General features: G+C 39.5%; 3 protein-coding genes and 1 long non-coding RNA gene across 5 annotated transcripts in view; 1 reads left to right on the top strand and 3 right to left on the bottom strand.

The window, feature by feature from the left end:
• Positions 1–14,113, top strand: part of LOC134665510 (AFG3-like protein 2) — a 229,025-nt gene extending 214,912 nt beyond the window's left edge. Inside the window, exons 2-3 of the mRNA XM_063522487.1 lie at positions 11,404–12,965; positions 13,150–14,113. Coding sequence (XP_063378557.1) covers positions 11,510–12,965; positions 13,150–14,036 — 2,343 coding nt within the window. The 5' untranslated portion in view covers positions 11,404–11,509 and the 3' untranslated portion in view covers positions 14,037–14,113. The remainder of the gene's footprint in view (positions 1–11,403; positions 12,966–13,149) is intronic.
• Positions 1–22,983, bottom strand: part of LOC134666183 (uncharacterized) — a 428,204-nt gene that overhangs the window by 360,689 nt on the left and 44,532 nt on the right. The window lies entirely within an intron of this gene.
• LOC134665633 (serine/threonine-protein kinase 40-like) lies at positions 1,423–10,023 on the bottom strand. The gene is made up of 8 exons (XM_063522594.1): positions 9,324–10,023; positions 8,436–8,696; positions 7,397–7,529; positions 6,496–6,676; positions 5,720–5,813; positions 4,923–5,099; positions 4,203–4,387; positions 1,423–3,822 (listed from the first exon to the last, which is right to left on the bottom strand). Exons 1-8 carry the CDS (start codon positions 9,798–9,800, stop codon positions 3,423–3,425), a joined length of 1,908 nt encoding a protein of 635 aa, XP_063378664.1. The 5' UTR covers positions 9,801–10,023; the 3' UTR covers positions 1,423–3,422.
• Positions 17,693–22,279, bottom strand: LOC134665351 (transcription initiation factor TFIID subunit 3). 2 transcript variants are annotated; one of them, XM_063522289.1, is made up of 2 exons: positions 22,205–22,279; positions 17,693–21,896 (listed from the first exon to the last, which is right to left on the bottom strand). In XM_063522289.1, the coding sequence occupies exon 2, from the start codon at positions 21,874–21,876 to the stop codon at positions 18,322–18,324; it is 3,555 nt and encodes a 1,184-aa protein (XP_063378359.1). In that variant the 5' UTR covers positions 21,877–21,896; positions 22,205–22,279; the 3' UTR covers positions 17,693–18,321. The 2 variants fall into 2 exon arrangements, with proteins under 2 accessions (XP_063378359.1, XP_063378352.1); XM_063522282.1 differs by having other exon boundaries at positions 22,051–22,266.

The raw sequence follows: 22,983 nt of genomic DNA, 5'->3' as shown, positions 1-22,983 counted from the left end.
TGCATTTTATTCACATGTGAGGCAAAGTAATCAAATGCAAATTTTGAGTTGTCTTCTTATGTTTTTGTGTTTTACTCGGGGGCAAATTTTGTTTAACCCTCGTGCTTTGCAACCCTCGCAACGCTCAAGATTCAATTTTTCGAACCACTCGTCGCTACGCTCGTGATTCAATTTTGGAATCTTTCGCTTACTCGGGTATCAATATTAGCATGAACGGTTAAAGAACAACTTTGCCCCCTTGTAATAGGTACAAATAACTATTTCCATGCTGATACATGATCAATAACGTTAATCAATTTTTAATCTGAAATAAGACGAGTATTTCAGATAAAAAATAAAAATAATTATTTTCATTGACTATACTTACCTATAGGTACTTATCCAATTTATATCCAACCAAGTCCTAAGATTCGCCGCAAGTGGGTATCTACCAAATAGCGCCACTTTTTCCTATTCAGGCATTTTATGAGAGACAGCTCGTATAAGGTATGCCATTCCTTTTCATTGGTCGTATAGGTGTTTTCTAGACCATCAAAATGGCTTTTGTTATGCATTGGGCGATGAATCTCGAGTTCGAATACCTAGTCCGATGAGTTTTCAAAGGCAATATGGCCAACCGTTTTGTTGCAATGCGGTGGCTCCATATTTGTTACTCGTAATTTGTGAGTAAAGATAGCTTTTGTTATTGTTAGGTCCGTGCCTTCTATGACATAAGTACCTAATCGTTTTTATGTGGATGGATAGAATGAGCACAAAATACTACCATAAACAAGAATGATTGCCACGCACGACGCAGTTGTGTACATTTCAGTATACTAGATATGAAAGACACCCATGCACTTCTAAGATACGTTCTCTCACTTCCGTTGAAGTGCCAAATCGCCAAGCAATGGTCCGAGACTAAAATGGTGGCCTGTGTGTGCTGAATAGACCGGTACTTACCTATTTATTATATAATCTGTGCCGGTGCTTCAATGGTCGCAAATTCGAATCTTGGTCGCAAAATATTGTAGTATCGCTCGTAGACATTTCTGCTTGATAAAAATAAGGTAGAGATAGGTATAGTGCCCATCTAAGAATTAAGAGGTCGAGACAATAAGTACGCGGCGCGCGGCTATTGCGACCGCTACAAGGCACTGTAGTGCTTTTAAATGGGGATCTAATAGCGGCCGATTTTTGAATTTCGAGCGCTCGATTTCATCACTCGAAAGTCTGTGGAAAACGGCTAATTGATAATTTTGAAATACGAGCAATAGATATTTTGTGGGAATCTAGTGGTATTGACCACTCGCTTTCAAATCTAATATTAGTTGAATTTAAATAAATGCCTTAAAAAATAGTAGAAGAGTTATATTGGAGGGTAAAACACGAAATCGAGCGCTCTAGGACTTTAATTAACAGAATACAACAAAATTGAACTACTTACAACATAAACCATTTTATTTGTACAAATACACATGTATTACATGTAATAGATGATTAATTCGTATTTATATCTAAAAATATACATATACATAAAACAACATACAGCCTTCAACAAGCAATTCCTAAGATTGTGACACTTCCCATAGGCTGTAAAATATCCACTAAATAATATCCTGCACTATAATAGTATCCTTTCCAAGCAAAAGTTAGCTTGTGCAATAGGCCTGCATAACGCCATTATTTAGAATGCTTTCATATGAATGCTACTTTTCCCTTAAAACACACACTTTCCGACGTCCAGAAGACATAGTTGCGTTTATCGAGTGACAATGATAAGATTGATGAGGCAAAAGACTAGTGCCTTTCAACGTATCAAAAGGTCTCACAAAGAGACGTGTAGTGTACAGTGCTTGGCGAACAATGTTACTATTCTGAGGGTCTACCGCGAACTACTTTCACACGTACGTATAGTATTTACAAGTGCCACAGAGAGGCAACACGTCAAACGTGATTCGAGGTAGGCCCTCTGTAACAGAACCGATATCTGTTTATAATGACAAACATCAGTCTGTATCTTAAAAGAGAAAACCGTTACCTTAGCTACACGTTGTAGACTATCATACACTAATACATTAATTACATTTTACTGAGAAACTTAATGTTAAGTTTTATAATTATAATACAATGTAATTTGGCAAACTTAAGTGTTTAATGTATGTATAAACATGGACGAATCATATTAAGTAATACAAACATTGCATTGCTATAACATTACATGTCGGATCCGAAAATAGATTAAAATACCCGATAAACATAAAAAATATGTTAACCATAACCTAACAATGAATATACAATTATCTAGTAATTTATTGGATTAGATATAGCGGATTAGATCAGCCCCTTTCATTCCGATATGGTTGGAATGCACATATTTGCCCGTAGCTTGCTCAAACTCTGTTATTTGAAGGCAACTGTCGAAATGACATTTCCAAAGATGAGTACTAAAACAAGCCTGTATAGAGTGTATAGCAAGAAGTAATTTTAGTTCCTTTTTGCGAAAAGTACTCAATGGACCAAACATTGAGTAACTTTTTGCGGATCACTCCGAAATGGAAATACATTGTATACCGAAAAACTTGAACACTAAAAGGTTCAAATCAAGAGTGAACAGGCACCTTCTGGGCGAGCTCGCTACATCGTAGGCCACGTCTACGCCTCGGCTAGTCTGTGGCCATGAGTAAGCCCATTCATAATAATAAAAAAAAAAGGTTGTGAACTAAAGCTATGCGAAGGGAAGGTAACATATCGTATTTAGAATCTAATCTAGAGCGCTATCTACAATTGATATGCATCAACAATCCTCATTTGTCGAAATATATAATTGCATCTTCATCACTCGACAACTGCAAAAGGGATTTCGTATAGGTATACCTAGTAGTAAAATGTACATAGGTCCGTCATATGGGCTGGGCTGTAAACATTATGCCACAATAAGAATACGATACGACATTTAACGAGACAATCTATAACACGTAGGACATATTTACGGTGTAATTACTTATTTTACATATTTTGAAAATGCTAATCGGATTACTTAAAGGCAGTGTTGGCCGAAAGTTAATGCGAATTGAAAATGCTGGCCATTAACCATTATAAATTGAATCGTAAACTGTAATCGTCCGTTACGGTTTAAGGTTCAATTTATAATGGTTAATGGCCAACATTTTCAATTCGCATTAACTTTCGGCCAACACTGCTTAAAGGTTGCATAGGTAGAACAATGAGAACTTTTTTACTTATTTGAGGCCCAATATATGCACATGATAAAATTGGCTAGAACAGGATCACTAATTCTGAGCGTTCATAATACACTTACACATTTATATCCAATATGTAACAGACCCACTACCAACACTACAGCTACGTAGTTGTACAGTTCGAGTAAAATAAGTAAAAACATCAATTTAAGTTCAAACTCCTATAGACAGAATATTTTTCTAATTATAGTCAAGCTCGTTATTATCAGCCGGCGGTCTAGGGTTATTCATAACCGACTCTAGATTCACCGTATGCGCCAGCGGCGGATTCAAGATCCTGCTTGCGGTGTGGTGTGGCAATCTGGCCAGTTCCAGAAGCGGTAACCTAAGAACATAGTCTTGGTCGAGTGATCTATCAAATTGCAGCCTGGATCTTTCAGACCACGGGATGACCCGAAAGTCGGTGGAAGTGCCCGAAGTAGACTGACCGGAGGTGCTGGCGACTATGGGGTTGAGTCGGGGGATTCTTTGGGCTAAAGCTCGGAGCCTGGAGTTCTCTGGCCGAGATTCGGGGACGAAGTTCTGCCGTGGCGGTTCAGTGCGCTCTCTGGATTGGTTGTTCGTGAACATGTGTTGGTACCTGTAAAAATTCGTTCCGTCGTTGTCGTTGAGGTGTTCCGTTCTGATCTTCATCAACAATTCCACTTCATCAAATGTCTCTTTTTTAAAATATTAATGCTTTGATTTGGTGATGACAATACAACGTCATTAGGTTTATGTAAGCCTATAAGATGCCCTATTTCTAGAACTATTATGACCTATAGAACTATTCGATTTTAATAAAACTAGGACCAATCCGTAGCTTTATACTTCTAATAAAAAAAAAACAAATCGATTGAGAAATGACGGAGTTCTAAGGTAGCAAATAAACAAATCATACGACGGAATTGAGAACATACTCTTTTGGAATTTTTTGGATATTTTATATGAGATACAACAATGTATGGTTTATGTGAGTACCTGGCAATTTCCGAGTGGTTGAGAGGCCTCGCGTCGCGGCCTATCCGCTGCACGGTGATGTGGCGCTGGCCGTGCGCGGGCGCCGCCACGTCGCCGGTCTGCGTCTGCGCGCTCGCCTGACTCGAACTTGGGAAGTTCAGAGCTAGGAAGTCCGGTAGGGGAACACAGTATACGCCGACGTCCTCCTGAAATTTGTGGGAAGCAACTTTTTACCCCCTTATAACGTTTACTAAAGTTGACAAGCCGATAATAATCGTTTGTCCCTTTTCGACGTATTGGTATGATAGAAGGGAACAAACGATTATTATCGGCTTGTCAACTTTAGTAAACGTTTATGAATAAAGGGGTTAGTCACTCGTTGGCATGGTTACATTTAGAGATGTCACGAATAGTCATTTAGTCCGAATACCGAATACCAAATATTCGGCCGCCGTAATAAAATAAACGTGTGTACATTTTTAGTCACATTTGTTATTAAAACTCGCCTTTCATGAATCAATCTTTACCAGTGGCAGATTTGGCGTGAGGCCAAGTAGGCCTAGGCCTAGGGCGGCAAGATATTAGAGGCGGTGATTGTGACAAAGAATTTGCTGCCTTACAACAAAAAATAACTCAAAATGTAGTCAATATGATGGGCGCTGAGAAAGGGGTGGCTACCTGGGGCCTAGGGCGGCATAGACTGTAAATCCGCCACTGATCTTTACAGTATACTATACTCACACTAGCAGTCTGCACTCTCTCCGCACTGTCCGGTACCGGAGTGAGCGCCTTGCTCTCCTCAGGTGTCTCCTTGACCTTGTCTTCCTCTAGCACCACCTCGGGCACGACTTGCAGGTCGTCGGGGACGCTCGGGACTATCACCGAGCTGGCTATGATGCTCGATAGCTGGTCTAGCACCTGGAGAATATTATATAGTTTGTCAAAGGACTGTCTCATTTCAATCATAGGCCGAGATCATACTGTCTTTGTCTTACACTAGTACTAGCACCCAGAAGATAAAGATGAGTAGTTTTCCTGGGTCTTACTGACCGACAAATTGGTTTGACCAACTATAGTTTGTAATATTGGATTCATTCTTGCATATCTATATTTATTTTAGAATATGAGGCATGGTGGGTGTTGTAGCGACAATGAGCTTGCACTTTTATCGCAGGCTGACGCTTTTGCCTTCTTCCTTCCCCCGGTACAAAAAAATGGGAGCAGTTCAGCTTCAGCTTAACTACTTAACTAATGGCCACTTGCACCATTATACTAACCCGGGGTTAACCGGTTAATCCTGGTGTTACCATGGTTACCAGTACAATTTGACACTGGGTTAACGGTTTAAACGCTTAACCCCAGGTTAGTGGGATGGTGCAAGTGGCGCTAAGAGATATTTATTACGGAAGAGGTGTAAAATCAAGGAAGAATTGCGCCCCCGATTTTAATGCTAAACTACTTTGTTAGTACGAAGGGTCCGTAAATAAAAACACGTTTTTAGCAAGATTGCGTTAAATGGAAACATTTCTTTTTCTTACCTCATCTGCGAGCAGTCTGTGTTTCGGGTCTTTCACCAGCAACCTCTGGATAAGAAAGACGGTGTTGTCCGATACTTGGACAGAGTTACCATCGCTGCAATAGTTAAATTTTATTTAATGTAATAATCTTTAACCCTTTATAAGGCAGAGGCGATATATCGACCACATACGCTCAATCAGAAATTCAACCATACTGTTTTAATAATAGGGCTCAAAATCGTTTGCATTAATTGAATATTCAACTTGCTTTTAAAATAGATTTTTGAAATGTAGGCTTCTGATAGCTGCAACAAATTCTGCGATAGCACGTCCCTGTCAACGGGCCTTATAAAGGGTTAATACCCTCTAGCCGCCCAGGGACCTATAAAAAGATCTCCTGTTTCATTCTAATTTGAACCTTATATTTGACATTTCAAAATTGCATTTTTCTTGGCAAGTTTTGACGTCTGGGCGGCTAGAGGCTACCTAATTGCAAAATATTAGAAATTAGATATTACACAATTACTACCATAATTTTATTGTGCAATTTTTATTTTTTACTAATATTTATTTATTACACAAAATTGCTTAATCTGCTACTGTGGCGTAAACTAACAAAAGTGAGTCAAAATCTATTGTACCTTTTCGTGGCAATCATTATCTTAATTAAAAAATACATTAATTCCCAGCGTTGCTTCCAAATCCGTCTTTAGAATATGAGATTACATATTCTATCAATAACATTTGACAACAATCGAATTTTAGAGTATTAAAATAATCATAATAACAAAACTTACGGCGGTATATTATAACTGGCCGCCTGTATCCTGCTAAAGAGCTGCGCGAGACTGGTGTCGCAGAATGGAAACTGGCCATACAACATGGTGTACAACACAACCCCCAACGCCCACATGTCTGACGGCTTACCGAGGTATGGCTTACACATTAAAACATCTGGTGATATGTAGGCTGGGGACCCTGAAATGAGAAAACTTGTATAAATATTAGAGATGCACTGGATATCCGGTTGCTATCCGGTATCCGGCCTATCCAGCCATTATTTTACTATCCGGCCGGATACCGGATAGTGACCTACTATCCGGCCGGATACCTGATAGTAACATTGCTTGATTTCGGAGTAAACAAATTGGATTAAAGAAACACACACGGTCATAATCGTACTTGTGTATTATTTTAAAACAATTTATTAATTCCACTAACTTGCACGTGCACTCATTTCGAACCTAGAAATGAGTCCGCGCGAACGAACGAACGAACGCGTAAGAAACAGGTCAAACCTACAGAATGCGCACCTGAAAAACCGAAATGTAGGTATAGTTCCGCTGGCCGAATATCCGGCGGCCGGATACCGGATATTCGGCCGATGGTCAGGCCGAATATCCGGTATCCGGTATCCGGCCAAACAACTATCCGTTGCATCTCTAATAAATATTTGGCGCGTTTTGCATATGTTGTAACATAAACTCATGTGACATGACTAGACTAGAGTTAATAGAGGTCGCTTCTGGAGAACAGTTTTTTTTTTATATTCACACTCTTCATTCAAACTCAAGAAAAAAAATTCTTTGGTATGCTTACTGTTATCACTAATTAAATTTTATGCTTTGGGTAACTAACATTACATTTGCATATTATGCACCAACTGTGAACTGCATAAGACAAAGAAGACAAAAATACCTCTTTGATCTTTTAACAAGTCCCTGTCGCTGCCCAGGTGAGTCCCAAGGCAGAAGTTTGTGATGGTGATGCGGCCAGTTCTCTGGTTCAACACGATGTTCCCCAACTTCAGATCACGGTGCACAACATTTCTCTGTAATATTTAAAAGTACATTTGAAACCACACTAACAAATATAATATTTTGGACTGTCGAATTTTGAACACCTTTATAGACGGGTGCGAATTTATTCTATGATCTTTATTTACGTTTTGTCTATAAATGTGAGTCACACACACACACACACACACACACACACACACACACACACACACACACACACACACACACACACACACACTAGCAAATATCTCGTTTTCCATTTTCTGACTGATTAATGTATTTAGTAAGTTTAATTAAGATTTTGTCATACAAACATTTTATTGACCTATAAGATGCCCATCAAACGGAAACAAGTTGTTTCAAAATAATTTAGTTTTGGTTCTGTAAGGCAAGAGAATGGTGTATGGGTGATGGGGCAGAAAGAAACATTGAAGTTAAGAATTCATTCATCCTAGTTATTACCTAACTGTGGAAGGTGGGATTATTTGGAATTGGACAAGATGCCCAGTTGATTTAGGTGTGATTCCAAATTTAGATATAAGAACACCAAACTCCTTCAGTTTTAATATAGACAAAGGGCAGACCAATAGGTAATACTACTGAAATGAATAGCCTCCCATTACAAACTGTCTGTGATAACCTGAAGGCGTGTCTCCATATTGCGCGGCAAACTATCGAACATAGGCTCGCGAGGCAGCCCACGCGATTTGATCGAGTTGGCTCGCAACCAACCCGGTATCCATTGCGCGCGGCTACCTCGCGAGTCAATGTCCGATAGTTTGCCGCGCAATATGGAGATACGCCTTGATAACTACACCTCATTGGGGTTATTAGTTTACCACTTCAGACTATTAGTCACAAATTGTCATTTATAAAAATTATAAACAACATTTTAGACATTCAGTATTCAGTAATAAAAAAATAGTATTTAAATTTACCTTATGCATATTAGCAACAACCCTCACTATATCATAAAAGATCAACAGTGCCTCCTTTTCTGGAACCTTCTTGACTTTCGTAACATATTGCTGGAGATTGATGAGCTCACTACCTTTCTCACTAAACTGGTGAGCATTTACACAATCAAGTACTAGAAAGAGCCGCTCCCGGACACGCCCAGTGTAGATACGGCCAGATCCACTGCCTTTGTATGCTCGGTTAGATCCAAAATAACTGGGAGCTTCCTCTAAAGCATAATCCTGGAAATATAAATATAGTCTTGGCAGCTAACTTAAATAATACTATATGCACAAAAACAGTTTCATTTACCTACACAAAATTGTATTGTTTATCACAATTTAAATTTACTTCCAAACTAAGCCTCAAACAGCAACAGCAACATGGTCTAAAAGAAAAAAAACTCATTTGCAGCTATAGTTCGTGTCATCCATAATGATGCACAGATTTGTCAAGTCTAACCTTTATAAACCTGACAATATGAGTCAAGGTATGTGTCTTTGTGAATGACAGTCTATAGAAAAATTTAAAAAAAACTACAAATATGAACTAAGTTTGAGAAAATTCCCTAAAAAAAATTTCTCTAGGTAAGGGACTCTCAAACAAATTTTCAACCCTTGCCAAATAATTAAAGCAGATACCTATGATTTTTAACACTTTTTGTATTGTTTGCTCAGGGTGGTATTCCACCTGTCCAATATCTTGGTTCAATGTCATTGCGTCTCACTCTCTCATTAAGCAAAATATGAGACAAAATACACATTAAACAAATAAATTGGACAGGTAGAATACCACCCTTATTAATGGTGCAATATCAGAATGAATATGAATGGGTTTTACTGTATTTGTTTTAGTTGTTTTATTTCTACCTTAAATAGTCCATGGTGATGTATCACTCCATCTTGATCCTTCAATAGTGACAATAAAGAATATTCAGTGTGCAGTAACATCTTCCCCTGCCTGTCATCCTGTGTCTCAGCCTGATCCTCATGGCGTAACGTCAAAATTTTTATTTGATAGAAATCATCAGTCTTTTCTTTTCTAGCCAAACATTGAACTATGCTTTTTACAGGACTCGGACCCAGTTTAGGCCCTAAAAGATACGGTCCAGCCTTACGAACCCGTTTCTCTGGCACAGGCGTGCCAGAGGCTGGGACATCAGTAATATTATATGAAAGTTTATTCTTCTTTGGCACACTAGTCCTGGGACTTTTCTGGCAGTTGGTTGATGGCTTGTCGTACATGGACAATCGAGCGATCTTTGGACATGGTTGTAATAAAAACGGCCGTGGCCTCTTTCCAGGGTTTGGTGCATTCGAACTGCCTTCGGATTTATCTTGATCCATAATGACAATACCTGCTTTTATTTTCACCGAGTTCACTTACTTCACCCACTTTATGTAAAGAAATTGATGAACTTATATCATAAACCTGTATATACGCTATTAAAACACATATCACTTCATTAATTTACCCGTTGGCAATAGCAGAAAGGTAAAATTAGTAAACCATATTATTTACTTCATATTTCTGCGAAAACGAAATGTCTGATTTGTGTTGTGTTTAGAAATGTTAAAAATATTCCATTTCAATACAATTTCTGAACGTAAAGCTACAATACACATGCACAAGGTACGGTTTTATCGATTACAATATTACCCCGGCTACACACGTAACTATAAATCGTAGCGATTAAACTGTGCAGCCCGATTTGCGCAGTTTTATCTACCGTGTGTGACAAATCGTTGTCGATTATCGTAACGATTTGTCATACACACGGTAGAAAGGGGACACTTGGATTTGAAGTCCATCTTGTCAACAGTATGGTTGTCCTTTTTTGACAAACGGCATTTTTAAAAGAGCAAGGAGAGAGAAATGATGCTATAATTGCTGCGCCGTCAAAGAGAACAGACAGCGTTGGGGCCTTGGATAAAACTGCGCAAATCGAACTGCACAGCTTTATCGCTACGAATTATCGTTACGTGTGTGGCCGGGGTTACCCAAGGCCCCAACGTTTTCTGTTCACTTTGACGGCGCAGCAACTAGTATCACTTCCCTCTCCTCGCTCTTTTAAAAATGCCATTTGTCAAAAAAGGACAACCATACTGTTGACAAGGTGAACTTCAAATCAAGTGCTGCCTTTTTTGATGCACCCAGGCTGTGTATGTGTGCGTAAAAACGTGTATGTGTGCTCTTTTAGGGATGTGAAAAGTCGATTTTAATCGTGTTATATATCGATAAACGCTACACAGCGGAACGAAATAGCTATTAATTGAAGCTTCAATATCTTCGTTAAACATAAACATAAATGAAATGCTAATGAATAATAAATATATTAGAATATAATAAAATAATTCAATTATTGCGGAACACATATTTTAGTAGGTATTTATGTATTTTAATTAAATATCTGAACTTTCCCTTGGTTCCCTTCTGGGGCGTGACGATAAAATTGTGATCTGATAACGACAATAAAGAATAAAAGCGTTTTTGTTCATTTTAGGTATCGTTAAACCTTTAGCGCCCTCCAGACTATGCGCGTGAATCGCGGGCGAAGCCGCGAACGTGAGTGTGGAGTCTAGTTCGCTGATATGCGAAATCGACTCCAGACTCGCGTTCGCGGCTTCGCGCCGCGATTCGCGCACGAGTGTGGAGCGGGCTTTTGAGGTAAAATTAAAATTGCAAGAAATGTCGATAGTTTATCGATATGACTTTATCGACATGGCTACAGCAAGGTGGGCCACATTGTTAATCGTACACTAAACAAAAGTGGCAACAGTGACAGCTCGCTGAGAAGGTATCTCTATATATTATAAATCTATGGGGTTACCGATACGATGTCTCGTTTCTCGCCCTAGCGGCCCTAGCTATAAGTCAGTGCTGCACCGAACCGTAAATAGACTAGACTGACAAGAAATTTCTAACCGTGTTTGTCATAAGTCATCTCAGTCTCACACAAATAATTGTTATGACGTTATTCTCAGTTAATTTTCAATAGTATTGTGAAATATAAATCATCATTAATCATTGTAAATAGTCACTTCTATATATCAGCATGTGGAAAGGGCTCAGGTTAACCCACACTCAGTTATCAAAATTGCAGTTCAGTGGCCATAAAATTCAACCAGTCAGCGTTGCGGCACTAGATTCCGTTCTGAACCAGTGGTACAGATTTTGTCAGAAACCACCTAAGGGCTTTGAAAAATATTTCCAACCTGGAACAAGTCAAAAGCAGCAGAAAAAGCCGGACAAAGATGACAGCCCAGCGCCGTCAAAAAGCTCACCCCCGCCATCCAGACCAAGTTCCTCCAGAGATGACAAATGGAATATGAACATGTTTTCAAACACAGGCCCTGGTAGTGGTGGCGGTCGCGGCTCCTACGAAGGTGGCGACAGGGAAAAATGGATGATGTTTGGTGCAATGGGTGTCGTAACCTTACTCGCCTCGATAGCCTACTTCGAACTTAGATATAGAGAAATAAGTTGGAGAGATTTCGTTAATCAGTACCTCAATAAAGGACTTGTGGAAAAGCTTGAAGTGATTAATAAGAAATGGGTGAGAGTGAAGTTACAACCAGGATCAGCACTAGAGAACAAGGTTATCTGGTTTGCTATTGGCAGTGTGGATTCCTTTGAGAGAAACTTAGAAAACGCACAAATTGAAATGAATGTTGATCCACCGAATTTTATTTCTGTTATTTATAAAACCGAAGTGGAAGCATCTAGTTTAACTGGCATGTTACCTACTTTGCTCATAATTGGGTTCTTAATTTACATGATGCGCCGCTCGGCCGACATGATGGGCCGTGGAGGCCGCAAAGGTGGTGGCCTCTTTGGAGGAGTGATGGAATCAACTGCGAAACTAATAAATCCAACTGACATTGGTGTAAAATTCCAAGATGTTGCTGGCTGTGAAGAAGCCAAGATTGAGATAATGGAGTTTGTCAATTTTCTCAAGAACCCTCAGCAGTACCTAGATTTGGGAGCCAAGATACCCAAAGGTGCTCTGCTCACTGGGCCCCCAGGCACTGGCAAAACTCTGCTGGCTAAAGCAACTGCAGGGGAAGCAAATGTCCCATTCCTCACAGTGTCTGGATCTGAGTTCCTGGAGATGTTTGTTGGTGTTGGTCCTTCCAGAGTTAGAGACATGTTTGCAATGGCTCGTAAACATGCCCCTTGCATTTTATTCATTGATGAAATTGATGCAGTCGGTAGAAAGAGGGGTGGACGCAGCTTTGGAGGCCATTCAGAACAGGAGAACACTCTTAACCAACTGCTAGTAGAAATGGATGGCTTCAACACTACCACTAATGTTGTTGTTCTAGCAGCCACTAACAGGGTTGACATCCTTGATAAAGCCTTGTTGCGACCAGGGAGATTTGACAGACAAATATTTGTACCAGCACCAGATATTAAGGGCAGAGCTTCCATTTTCAAAGTACATCTCCAACCATTAAAGACTACCATAAATAAGGAGAACCTAGCACGAAAAATGGCTGCATTAACTCCAGGTAAGTCTAACTAGTGTTTAAATTGTTTACTTAAAGCTAATTTATAATGTAGATTAATCAAAAGAAGCATAACTCCCTTCCCCTTTATATTGCCTTATGTAACACCCCTAGCAGCAGCATGCTAAAGAACTTTTAACAACAAATTGTGTTAATAATTGAGGAATAATATTTTTGTTATTTCCAGGTTTCACTGGTGCAGACATAGCCAATGTGTGCAATGAGGCTGCCCTGATTGCTGCCAGGGAGCTGGCGCACAACATCACCCTGAAGAACTTTGAACAAGCTATTGAGAGGGTTGTGGCTGGTATGGAAAAGAAATCGAATGTACTACAGCCGGAAGAAAGAAAGATAGTTGCATACCATGAGGCAGGACATGCTGTTGCCGGCTGGTTCTTGCAGCATGCAGACCCTTTGCTTAAGGTCTCTATCATTCCAAGGGGAAAGGGTCTCGGATATGCCCAGTATTTGCCAAAAGAACAATACCTTTACAGCAAGGAACAACTGTTTGATAGAATGTGCATGACTCTTGGTGGAAGAGTTAGTGAAGAGCTGTTCTTTGGTAGAATCACCACAGGAGCACAAGATGACTTAAAAAAGATAACTCAGAGTGCCTATGCCCAAATAGTTCACTATGGCATGAACCCTAAAGTTGGTAATGTATCATTTGAAATGCCACAGCCAGGTGAAATGGTCATAGATAAGCCCTATTCAGAGAAAACAGCTGAACTCATTGATGGTGAAGTCAGAGTATTAATTGATTCAGCACATAAGCACACAACAACCTTATTGACTCAGCATAAGGAGAACATCATAAAAGTTGCAGAAAGGTTGTTAAAGCAAGAGATTTTGAGTAGAGATGATATGATTGAGTTACTGGGACCCAGACCTTTCCCAGAAAAGAGCACCTACGAGGAGTTTGTCGAAGGCACAGGGTCTTTAGACGAGGACACCACATTGCCAGAGGGACTTAAAGATTGGAACAAAGACAAACCAACTGTACCAGCCCCAGAAAGTATAAAAGAATCCAAAACGAGTACTAGTACTGCTGCCACTAGTCCAAGTAAAAACTAGAGTGTGTTTATTGATTATAGTAGATTGTTGAGTTGTTAGTCAGTTTTATGTGAAATAAATATTTTAACTACCTTTAAGACTTAAAGCTTTTTTTTTGTTTACAGTTATTAAGATTGTTTCAGTTTTATTTGTTGTAGATTAGTGAATTAAATCAGAAATTATTTTTCAAGACAGGTTAAAACATACTCTAAACTTCTACATGAGGAACATGGCCCATGCCCATGGGTTAATTTGAATTTATTGCATTTATTTCGCAGTTAATAGAACTACTGTACTGACTGATATATTATACATGATAACAGTAATAGTAATACTTTGTTAATGCCAAGTTATTACCTACACTTGCCTACACTAATAACTTCAAATGTAACCGTGCGCCATTAAAGGAAGATCCAAGTTATGTCCCGATCCATGATCCCGCAAGTTTAGTAAACCTAAACCAGTCATTTACTTATTTATTAATTACGCTTTTAAGAATTTTAGAGACATTGTACGCTCGTTTTATAAAGTAAATAAATTCCAGTCTATTGTTGTTTCACTTTCGTCCCTAAAAAACCGCCCGCTATCCGCCCGCATTCATTGGCGCGACGTATTATGTCAAGTTTCCATTTCTAGATTTTAGCCACTAGATGGCACTGATGGCAGACCCTTATCCGAAATAGAGCAATCGGGAAGCCTAAGGGGCAGCACCTTTTTAGAAGCTTGAATTATTTCCGATTCAGACCCTCTAATAAGCACGATCTCTAGAGTCGGTCTGCAGCGGATTTGATAGCCCACGCAGGGCAAGTGTCATAATTTCATAGAAGTTTGACGTTCAAAATAACACTTTCACTACGTGGGGTATCAAATCCGCTGCAGATTATTCTTGGTCTGACTCTATACGAAGTTAGGGGTTTGGGACTTAGGGTGGTATTCCACTTCTTTGTCCAATGTGTATTGCGTCTCACATTTTGCCTAATGAGAGACTGAGACGCAATGACATTGGACAGGCGGAATATCACCCTTACAAACCAAACCTATATTTGTTAACCCTTAACACGGCAAGACATGAAATAATGTATCCACCTATCTCATGGAATGTTTTTGGGGATAGTAATGAGTAAAAAAGTACTATATTTAAGGAAAAAAAAATTAAATCATTCTGAAAGTAGGGTTTTCAGGACGTCCGTTAAAACGGACATTGCCACGAACCTTATAGATTGATTGCTCCCAAGGTTGTCCTAAAAACCGGACAATGCCGTTATACAGTTAAAAAAAATAAAAATTATTAAAGAAATATAGAGCAAGAAAATATAAAATTATTTCAACAACAAACTAGTGAATGTTTGGAAAAAATGTTTAATTAGATTATTAAGAAGAAAAAAGTTATGAGAAACATAATAATACTATATTTACTTCTAGTGTTGATATGTAAAACCACCCACGTACAGATATATTAAACAAAAAATATACATTTTAAAGCTACGTATACATGCAAAATAGGCTCATAAAGCTAGTTACACATTACAATGATTGTAAGTTTACTTAAATGACCACACCATTTATCACTATGGTACGGTCTCACAGTTCTATGTCTTGCTTGTTTACTTATTACTCGGACTATCTGGAACCTAAGCTGGTAGTAGAGAATAGCTCTAGTTCCTGTAAAAGTTTAGATATTTTCAGTCGCAATGGCCTCTGGCAAGATTCTGGGAATATATGGCTCCTCCTTGGCGAGAACCAGAGTCTTATCCATGTCATGCTCCCAGACCGCAGACTTTAGTTGGCGGTGCTTGACATCAGCTATAATAATATGTTCTTGTACCCGAGTAGAAATGCTTTGCTTCGTCTGCCTGACATATGAAAGATTAGATTCGAAATTAGCTATTTACTCTCCTGAATTTCGTAGAGATTATATTTTACAGGCCTCAGGAATTGTACCATCTTCATCATCGATTTGAAATAGGTTTCCAACTGTAGGGCATTTCAAGACGTGCCAATAATTTGGATACTGAATCGAGTTATGCGTTTAATGGCGAGGAATTAAGTTTTGTAGATGGAGTGCTAGAGGACAGGTCGTGTTTACGTCATCAGGTCGAGTATTATGAACAACTTTTTCCCCACAAGTACTCCGTTAGACTTCGAAATGATATTTAAATACAGATAGTACCATTTACAATGAGGCGCACTAAACTTTAATAGCATATATGACAATAAGAATAAAAGCACGCGTGTTCGTAAATGAACATATAATTGTCCATCATATTTGACATCGTCGTAGAAAGTGACCTGGCTGAAAAAGAGTCAGATTGGGGCAAGGCAGATGTACACTCTGTCTCTAGTAAAATTTCGTCATCATCGTCTTTTTTGTTATCTCACTCTTCTGAGTCAGATGGTGGAACCACCTGAAACTAAAATATAAAAATATATATACATATACGTATGTATAACATAACCCCAACGCAACAATAGCCTATAAAATGACGATAAACGAAAAAAAAGTATATACCCTAAGTATGGCAATGTCCGTTTTCTGTCACAATCTTGTCTCCGCACAAGTCGGCACTGTCCGTTTTTTAGGACGTGCTAAATGGTACTTTGTTACCAGTACTATCGACAATGTCACAAAAATGGGACAAGATTTATTTCGCAATTTTTGACTTAGAATAAATCTACGATTTAATGAGCTTTATATAGAATAACAATGTCTAACTCACCTAGTAATAATATCAACACAAAGAAAATACTTTAGCTATTTACTTTATATTCTATGACGTCAGGAACACACTCCGTCGCAAATTCAGGGAATTTCAAATTTCAACTGCCGCCTGCGCATAAACGGAATTATGTCTGATATTGTCTTAAAGTAGGAAAAAGAGTACAATTCTCGCACTTTCTTTAACGTACTTCCTTTTCTAGCCTGCACTTAGTGTTTAAACTTGGCGCCACATTTAGTACCTGTACTAGGGTGGTATTCCACTTCTTTGTCCAATGTGTATTGCGTCTCACATTTTGCCTAATGAGAGACTGAGACGCAATGACATTGGACAGGCGGAATATCACCCTTATTATTATTATTGTGGTGTTGTGGGCCTTTGAGTGTCGCATCGACCAGCATTGATCTATTATGACGGCCCTTTAAAGTTCATTACTAATGCCCGTTGCATCCAGAAAGTTCCAGATTCTTTGGGCCGTAATGTTCTGTACCTCATAGGGTTGCACTACGTGTCGCCCTAGGTAGGTACTTCTTTTTGACATTAGTGGTCCACAAGAGCAGAGAATATCACCCTTACAAACCAAACCTATATTTGTTAATGGCTCCTCTACAGTAATTTCTAGGGACTGACAAGACAAGCTATGATGGCGCCATCTGCTAAATACTTCGACTGGCCAGCCCCATTATTACTGGCTTAAGTGGCGTCATCTACTAACAGAGTTAGTGAAACTAACAGTTGGATTTGTTTACAGAACATCTCTACTTAATATCAGTCTGTATTATGTAATTGTCTCTATTGTTTAATGTAATTTAATTTTGGGTACTCTTTTGTGTCATAATCTTCCCGCTTGTGTGGAGTTAAGGCGACATCAAAGATACCAATTCAAAAATCATGTGTAGCCTGTGTAGGGACAACTAGGAAAATTCATAATAATGAAAAGGTCTAAATAAATCACCACAATTTCGAGTACCAATATATTTAATTGGCCACTGGCTAAAATCAAAATTTACATTGCCTCCCTCTCCAAGTACCTAATTACTGATGATGCTGTACATAAAAATCGGAGGAACAACTTTAACAAAAAAAAAACAGGGTTATATTAAAATTATAATATGAAAATATTATTCAAATATTGACTGAAAATACATCCAGCCTTTATCTGTTTATTTAAATATTCACTACATTACATACTTTATACATCACCAATTTCTTAAGTAAATTCAGTTTTTGTACAATATAAAAAGAATCTTATATTATCATCTATGTTTATTACACGCGAGAAGTGTATAACACGTCCGCTCGGCGCTTTATCCGAGAGACGGCTGTTAAGAGAAATCGTAACAAAATATTAAAATTATGGTAATTATTACGAGTAACTACACTATTTTTATGTTCAACATTTTATGTTAAAATTTTAAATTATCATCTATACTTATACTATCCTATCAATTAAAATTATAAATGATGAAAACATTTTTCTCATGATATCATTCAACAATAATCCATTAACAATTCACATTTCAATTGCTCATTTACTACCGAACTGAAAAAAAATTATACCTAATCTCAGTAACAATGCAAGGTCCGTATCAATTACAGTCTCTGATTTTTTCTCCTTTTGGTTTACGTCCGCGTTTCTTGCCGGAGGCGACACCCGCAAGCACCATGGCCTCTCGTTTCGCAAGGCAAGACTTGCAAAACCAGTCCTCCGTCGCACCAGGCTCCTCCGTGATGCCCACGCACACCCAATGGTACCAGCCATCGCAGCCGTCGCAGCCTATCATTGGTGAGCCATTGTCGGGTCGTCCGCAAGCCGGACAGACCCAGATTTTGTTCCCTTGCTCGTCCATGTAGAACGGCGTCGGTAACGGCCCGCTAGGCGGCTTATCCATCGACATCGGCGGAACAGGCGTAGCCTCCTCTGACGCAGAAGCTCCCTCGTCGTCGAGTTCCACATGACCCTTCTTTGACAATGGCTTGAACAGTATTCGCTTATACTTTGTGTGACTCGAAGGGGGCCGATTTTTCCGCGCGGGGGAGCTGCTGGATGGCGGCGGCGATCCCGGACCGTCCACTTCGCTGAGGTGGTTGTGCTTCGATTGCTTCTGCTTCGGTGGTCCTGTCACAAGCGCTGATATTTGCGCAAGTTCCGGAGACCGACTGTGTTCCCGCGAAACGGGCTCCTCTTTGAGAGGTGAGCTTTCTTCGTCCTCCTTTTTAACCACCGGTTTGATGTTAAGTTTGAAAATGTCTGGAGAGCTCGGCGGCATGGGTGAATTCGAGTTAGATGAATTGAGCTTTAAGGTCAGTTTAGGTACCAAGCCGTCGGCAATCTTTTCCTTTTTCTTATCTTTCTTTTCTTTTTTAATTTTCTCTTTACCCTCCTGTCTCTCCTCTTTATCCTTTTTCTTTTCGCTTTTATCCTTCATTTTGTCCTTTTTATCTTTCTTTTTCTTAATTTTGATACCATCTTTATCTTTCTTTTCTTTTTTATGTGACTTGTCCTTTTTCTTTTCTGATTTCTCAAAAGTTCGTTCTTGCGAAACTTCAGGAACAACACTGCTCGGTGTTTCTATTGGTCTTGGCCGCGGCTCCGGCTCCGGCGGCGGCGCCGGCGCCGGCACGGGTGAGGCAACTCGCGCGGGCGGCGGGGGCTCTCTCGGCGGCTCTTGCCTCACCGGATCTATTTTAGGAGGATTTAACTCTATCGTAATATCAGGTTGTATAGGGGGCATTTTATACATATTAGACTTGTGTTCTTTATGTGATTTTGTTTTATGTTTCTGAAGAATATTTGGAATGGTTGGTGACTTGTGCTTATCGTGTCTCTCCTTGTCGCGAGACATTGGAGACTTATGCGTACTTCTATCTTCGTCGTTGTCTACAGGAATTACTTCTAAACTAGGACGCCGCAACATAGGAGGAATCTTACTCGAAGAAGAACGCGAGGAGTGGGGGAAATTGCCCAAGGGCATGAGCGGATTCATGCCATGACCAAGAGCACCAGGCAGAAAACCAGGTCCAGGAATTAAACCTGGACCTCCGCGACCTAAAAATGCGTTTTGTAGTAATCCTGGAGGTGGCAGACCCCTTAAGGCTGGGTTATTAGCTAAAGCGAGAAAATCACCTCCCGGTATGAGGTTAGAGTTTGGTATTAACCCTGGGCCAGGCATCAAGCCCCTACCTGAAGGCATAGCTGGAAAGAATGGAAACCCAGAATGCATTTGTGGCAATTTTGAATCATTCTTTGGCCTACTCGATTTTGGTAATTTCATATTGCTTAATTTCATTTTCTGCTTCTCTGCTCTAGCCATTTCATATGCTAACTGCTGTTGTTGTTTCTTTATTAATTTTGCTTCTAGTTTTGCTGCTTTTTCAGCAGCCTTATCTTTTTTTTCTTTGTGTTTCTTTTCCTTTTTATTAATTTTAGGACTGACACTAGCTACATCTTTGGGATATGGTGCTTGAAGGGATTTATTAATTGATAATCCTGGACGCAGATCTAGAGGAGTAAATCTGTGGCCCATTGGACTCGCTTCCATTGAATCATCATCAATGCTAATCACTTCATTAGCTCTAAGGTCCATATCTTTAGACAAATCTAACGCACTACTATCATTATTGTTCACAATTGCATTTTCAGATTTAACCCTAACATTTTCATGGATAACACTTTCACTTGGGTTATCATGTGCAGCATTCTGCACCTTTGAGATCATACTTTCAGACTGTGTTTTATCAGTAACAACCTCTGGAGCGTTTTTATCTTCTTTAGATTTGTTCGATATTCTTTTAAAAATATTGATTTTTGATCTGTCAGGTTGGGAAGCCAATTTTTCTTCCTCGTCAATGACTTCTTTTTTAATGTCTACATCACGTAAGAAAGTATTTGATATTGGCTGTTTGTGGGTTGGCATAGAACTTGAAACAAGGGGTGATTTATGAATGGGTATTTTCCTTGGTACTGGAATTGCCTCTTCACCTGCTACAAAATGTTTGTTGACTACTGGTGGTGGAGGCGGAGGAATATCAATTGGTTCCTCTTTTATGACTGGTCGGACAGGCTCCACAACAGGGGCAGGCATTGGTGGTGGCAGCAACGGTCTTGGGGTAGGACTTGGACTGTGCAGCAGAGGAGGTGGCTTATGAGGAGGTGCCACTCTTGGCGCTGGCATTGTCACATGATTATGATGTGTTGGATGGACATCTTTACTTTTTATTGGGTATCCAGGAGGATATTTATCTGATTTACTACTATCTCTAGATTTACTACTCTCACCTTTATGAGTCTTGTCTTTCCTTTTACTTTTCATAATTTTTCCATTTAACTGTTTATTCTTCTTAGACTTTTTATCAGCTTTTTCCAGTGTTGGTGGTTTTGCAATATTTGAATGATGTGAGTTTGATTTATTTTTGTCATAGTGTTTCTCTGAAATAACAGTGGGAGGCCTGGCTTCTGGAAGTTTACCTTCTCTAGCTGGAGATAGGAAGCCTGACATAGTCATCATGACACTGCTGATCTCTCTTGTCCGCTCTTCCTCATCCAACCGTAATCTTGGCCTTTTACTGTTAGGTAATGAGACAGGGTCAATTGGTCTTTTGAAAATGTCTTTCGACTTCTTTGGACTATCTGTGACAGATATTTCCGGGCTGGTGCATGTTGTACTAGAAGTTTCAACTGTGTCAATGCCATTTTGACGGATTTCAATGGTATCTGCGACAATAGGGGTATCTCGTTCTTTTTCCGGGTACATGGGAGGAAGATGTTCATGAACATGCATTGGCCTAGTGACGACTTCATGACTGCCAGGTTTCAAAAAATTCAAATTAGAATCTTTTGGTCTCGGAAACTTCTCAACAGGAACTGGTGGTGGCACAGGTGGAACACTGCGCGTATACTCTGCTAATTCGGGCAAATGTACGTTTAGATCACGAAATACTAATCCTAGGTCATGTAAATTTGGTTCAGTCCTATTAAATTGCTCAGCATATCTGTTGGCTTGTGTCCCAAGTGTATGGATGTACTTTTCAAGCACATGCATCAGAATATCCAGTGGTGTTGAGTTTATACCATTCCAACCAATAGTTTGGCATATTTGCGCAACATTCCTTCGCAGTATCTCACGGGCGTACGCCTCTGACATTATGACACCAACAAAGTTATCTGGAACAAGTTAAAATACCGGATTTATTAAAACAAATGACACGTACGTAATCAACAAATTAATAAACTGCGGCATTTTTTGTTTTATATCACATATATTATCATGTTACACACGGCAGAAGGGCTAAAACAGCAATTCTCAGGACTCCAGTACCTGCAAGTGTCTAGTAGTACAGAGATGAGATTGCGAATGGACGTAAACTTGAAGTTTGGGACACACATGTATGCAGTACTACAATCTTCAATAGTTACGGATAATTTATAAAAACACTTAAATGGATTACAAAGCAAAATAATGAAGTGTTTACGTAAAAACTTCTCAGCATTCTAAAAACACAGTACCCCGTGCGCCATGATTGCATTTTGGGTTGTCAATGTTAGGTGTTGCTAGTGCAAATTATAAAAATGGCGGTCTCATTACAATGCGTTCAGTGATTAAAAAACATTGAAAAAATAATTTCTTTAAGGTGTCTACACACCTTTGCGATCAACAGAGTGAGATGCAGATAAACGACATGTTTTCAATTTTTCGTTTCACGTGGTTTTCAACCAATTACTATATTTTTTGTTACAGGCGGCTTACATTCTTGTGCGAGCCACGAGCCGAGCCGTGAGGCGAGGCTTGGCTCGCGCTCGCCTGACTCGCGTGGACGAGCGGTTTTTGGGCACGAGTCAAAGGGGCTCGCGATGGGCTCGCGCGGGACGCTAGCTTGCGTTTACACTGGCATTTGCAAACCTTATAAGGTGCAGTTAGTGTTTAAAATCGATTAGATCGACGAGCTGACGAAACACGAGGCGAGAGTGTAATCATTAGCTCGTCGTGCTTACGCGCTCAAGGCGAGCCACGACCCGCGCCGTGAGCCGAGCCAATGTATAGTTGGTCAAACCAATTTGTCAGTCAGTAAGAACAGTACTAGAGTTAGACCACGAAAAGTGCAGCAATTTTGATAGCCCACGCAATGCAACTACTATACGTCATAATTTCATAGAGGTTTAAATTTTAAAATGACACTTGCATTGCGTTGCGTAGTCTATCAAAATTACTGCTTAATCTTAAACTATACTTAAACTAATAATAACGCATAGA

The sequence above is a fragment of the Cydia fagiglandana genome, chromosome 1 (genome assembly GCF_963556715.1).
Source record: "Cydia fagiglandana chromosome 1, ilCydFagi1.1, whole genome shotgun sequence".
Lineage (NCBI taxonomy): Eukaryota > Metazoa > Arthropoda > Insecta > Lepidoptera > Tortricidae > Cydia > Cydia fagiglandana.
This window is presented reverse-complemented; position numbering and strand designations above follow the sequence as displayed.